This window comes from Dendrobium catenatum, unplaced genomic scaffold (genome assembly GCF_001605985.2).
Source record: "Dendrobium catenatum unplaced genomic scaffold, ASM160598v2 fragScaff_scaffold_867, whole genome shotgun sequence".
Taxonomy (NCBI): Eukaryota; Viridiplantae; Streptophyta; class Magnoliopsida; order Asparagales; family Orchidaceae; genus Dendrobium; species Dendrobium catenatum.
Genome location: NW_021319329.1, coordinates 1 through 3,635, shown reverse-complemented (window position 1 = coordinate 3,635; position 3,635 = coordinate 1). Strand labels below are relative to the sequence as shown.

Below are 3,635 nucleotides of genomic sequence, written 5' to 3'. Positions count from 1 at the left end.
CGGCGTCTCCTGATGGTACATGTGTCGACAATACTGATGATGTCCTCATCACTCCTAGCATCTTTTGTTGTGTTTGTCAAGTTTTGAGTCGTTTGAATTTATTTAACAAAGTTTGTTTTAAGTTCTACTCATTTTGTCAGTGTTCTTCTTGTGTGTCTTTTGTATTCAAGAAATATAGGGTCCCCTATATCCCTTGTCTACATCAGTTGGGCAAGAGTTGGATCAAAAATAAATGACAATGGACTCCAAAAATGTTATAGAGAAACCACTCTTCTAACTACCTCTTTTTAGTTACAAATATAGCAGAAATATTTAAATGTGCCTATCCAAGCAAATTCATAATGATATCACCTATCAAAGAAAGGCTTAAAACCGAGAAAAACTAGCAAACAAATAGACCATATATTCATTATTCAATCAAAGATTAAGAAGCAACTCTAGTAAACTAAAGTTTTGTTACTTTCCATGTCATAGGGCATGAAAACCACTGATTCAACTCTTGCCATTACAAAAAACTACGATAGATTAATCTAACCTAAAATACTGTCATCGTCACTAAACATCTTTCAACTTAAGGAAAAATATGCAAACAAGTTTCAACTCTGAAAGATACAAAAAATCAAATACTTTCACTCCACAAAAATTGTATTTCCACTCACAGATTACAAGTCCACAATAAACATTTGTAAAAAGTAAAGTTGAACATTTTCCAAGACCATTTTTGCTCGAAAATAGAAGATTTAAGTGATCTACAAATTAAAGGCTCAGAGTATTTTCTTAAAACCCGTGTTCCAGAATAATCAGTTGCGTGGAACCTATTATTCCTAAAGGACCTAAACTAGGAGATCCATATGGTTCAAATATACTTAAACGATTGCCCCTGAATTTCCATAGACGTATCCACCTCTACTGTTAAATACTCAAACCAAACGTTATCTTGAAACCACATGATTCTATTAAAGACCAACGCCCACCCAATATAATATTTTTTCATGGATATATCTCGTAAAATTGCGTAGTCATGAAACTTTAAATAGTGTGTAACCTCATCAATTACCCTCACATATAGATGCCATATACAGCCAATTCTGCAATTACTGAAAATGCAGGTAATTTCTAAATAGCATTGATGTTTTAGGTTTATAGCATAATTTTTTCTGTGTTATGTAATAGCTTCAACTAATTCTTCCCAATCCTACTCACCATCCATTCACGTTGTTTAGTAGTAAGGAGATGAATGAAGACTTTCTCTGACGTTACACTTCCAAGTTCAGCATGCATATTTATGAATGGCTGACAAGTGGTTTTGAGAGAAGTGGGAATACTTTTCTACCTTTTTTTTATACTTTTTACCATTTAGTGCGCAAACAAAGCTCATTTTTTAGTGACAAAAGAAAACACTGATTAGCAGTTGCAAATTGCAAGAAAACAGCAAAAAAATAGTATTTGCCAAGACTAACAACTGGCAACATACCTTCTCAATATACCGAAGTGCAGATCAAAAAACGGAAGTCTTGACAAAATGCAATAGCATCTGGCTGTCGTGATGATGTGACGGCTCAAAGATGAAATTAAATGCTTTTCCTCTGAAAGTATTGAAATCAATCCAGAAGGTTTCTGTACAATCTCTTCAACTAGAACACAACATCCATACAAACTCGAGTCATCAGCCACCTGTGGAAAATAGGAAATATTTACCTGAGTACTAATAACGGGTAATGAAAAACTTTCCTACCTACTCCTACTGACCTTTTTTAGGTCAAACGTAACCTTCGGAGAATTCTTAAGGATTAATTTTTGTCTGGTCCCTCTATGATATCAAGAAATTTGTGATTGATTTTGCATGTGTAATTGATATTAGGACAAGTCGGAAACAATCAAGTTTTCCTTTTATGGTGTGAATTCTGCAATGTCTAGTTCTATTTTTTTCTCTTTTTTAACTTAATTACCAATTTTAAATGAAATTTAAATTATGTTTTAGCACAAACTTGACATGTTTTTTTATTGCATCAAAAGAGACTAAACTTTACCATAAGTAATAATTGAACTACAATTTTTTAACCTTTGTGTGCATATTTTGTGCGAAGGAAGACCTGAATGCCCTGCTTCTGAGCTCGATCCTGCACAAACAACCCCCCAAACTGGCTCGTATCCTATTTCCGCCCACGCAAACGATCTAACTAAGACTATTTCATTTCACAGGGTCACAAGGTTTGCATAAGGAAACCATAGATTCTCAAATACCATGCATTACTACATCTAGAATACATTGTGGTGCAACCTCATGCTTGAATGCCAAATATAATTTGGGGTGAGTGCCTTAGGTAACAGGCTTTATCTAACATGCAATATAAATTTAGATGCAATCAAAGATTGCAAAAAAGATGTAATTTTCACAAGATGCAAATTACTAATCATAAACTACTAATTACCCTCAATTAAAATTTAAAATGACAATATCAAATTTAATGAACGATTTATAGCCCTCTACTAGAAATTTTTTAGAATAAAGTTAAGGGATCATGAAAGCCATGCATACGATTGAGAGTTCAAACAAAAAAAAAATCCATCTTTAAGACATCTAATAAAACTAAATCATATGTCCAATAAATAACAAAAAAGAATAATAACGTAAAAAACGAATACAAAAGGAATAAATCAACAAAAAAATTGGCCTCATGCTTACTCAAAACTTGAATAAAGGAACAAAATATCAAAAGTAGAAGGATTTGTACATCCAAAGAAATTTTTAAAATCACCATGAACTACTTTTGTACCATCATTTATAAGCCTCATGGAATATCAAATAAGACTAAATAATTTCTCTAAGAAAGAAACCTACAAGGAACCGAAATTGTTATAATCATTTTTATTTGAATATTCTATACAAAATTTTCACAAAAACTTCTCATTGAAGCATCCACCATGCACACATTATAGAAACTATTAGTTGTTTAGTCCCACATCACATAGGAGCTTTAGTTGTGTTGCTTATATACTTTCTTGTATCCATGGGTTAAGGCCCACATTGGGTGATGAAATCATGTGGGTATGATTAACTAGTGTTTAATACATAACACTATAAAATTTTTGGAATTATATTATTAAATAAAATATATTATATTAAAATTAATTTAATATTTAATAAAATATTTTATATTAAATTAAATTATTTAAATATATTATGAATTAAACCGAAAGGGTTCTTAAGAATCGGAACCGGTTCAACGGCTAGTTGAACCAATAGTTCAAACCGATTCTCACCGGTTTGACTAGACCGATTTTTCAGGAGGAGCGAACTGGCTATAGGACTGTTTCAATCCGATTTTCAAAACGAAGCAAAATATTTGCTTAGTCCCACCACCATGATGTTATAGTACTAGAGAAGTGACAGCATGCCATAGAGATTGCTACCGACCCGATAATAGGAGCCAGAGGAATCAAACAAAAAAGCAATGAGAATTAAAAAAAAAAATCCTAAGTAATAGGGAAACCAAAAGAGCCATGAAAGTCAGCAATAGATTCTTAGAAATGAGACATCCAAAAATAGATATGAAGAAACATGAAATTACTTAAGGTAAAAGTCGAATAAGAAGCTGATGCGAACATCAGACCCTTAATGTTCCATCAGAGAG

The 3,635-nt window shown here is 32.4% G+C and overlaps 1 protein-coding gene across 2 annotated transcripts in view; it reads right to left on the bottom strand.

Annotated features, from left to right (window-relative positions):
• The window catches only part of LOC110106365, a gene marked incomplete at its 5' end in the record, with an annotated part of 53,550 nt that extends 51,876 nt beyond the window's left edge, over positions 1-1,674 (bottom strand). For both annotated transcript variants that reach the window (XM_028697086.1, XM_028697087.1), the window contains 1 exon segment: positions 1,475-1,674. In XM_028697086.1, the coding sequence (XP_028552919.1) occupies positions 1,475-1,674 (200 nt within the window).
• Between the last annotated feature and the right edge of the window lie 1,961 nt (positions 1,675-3,635).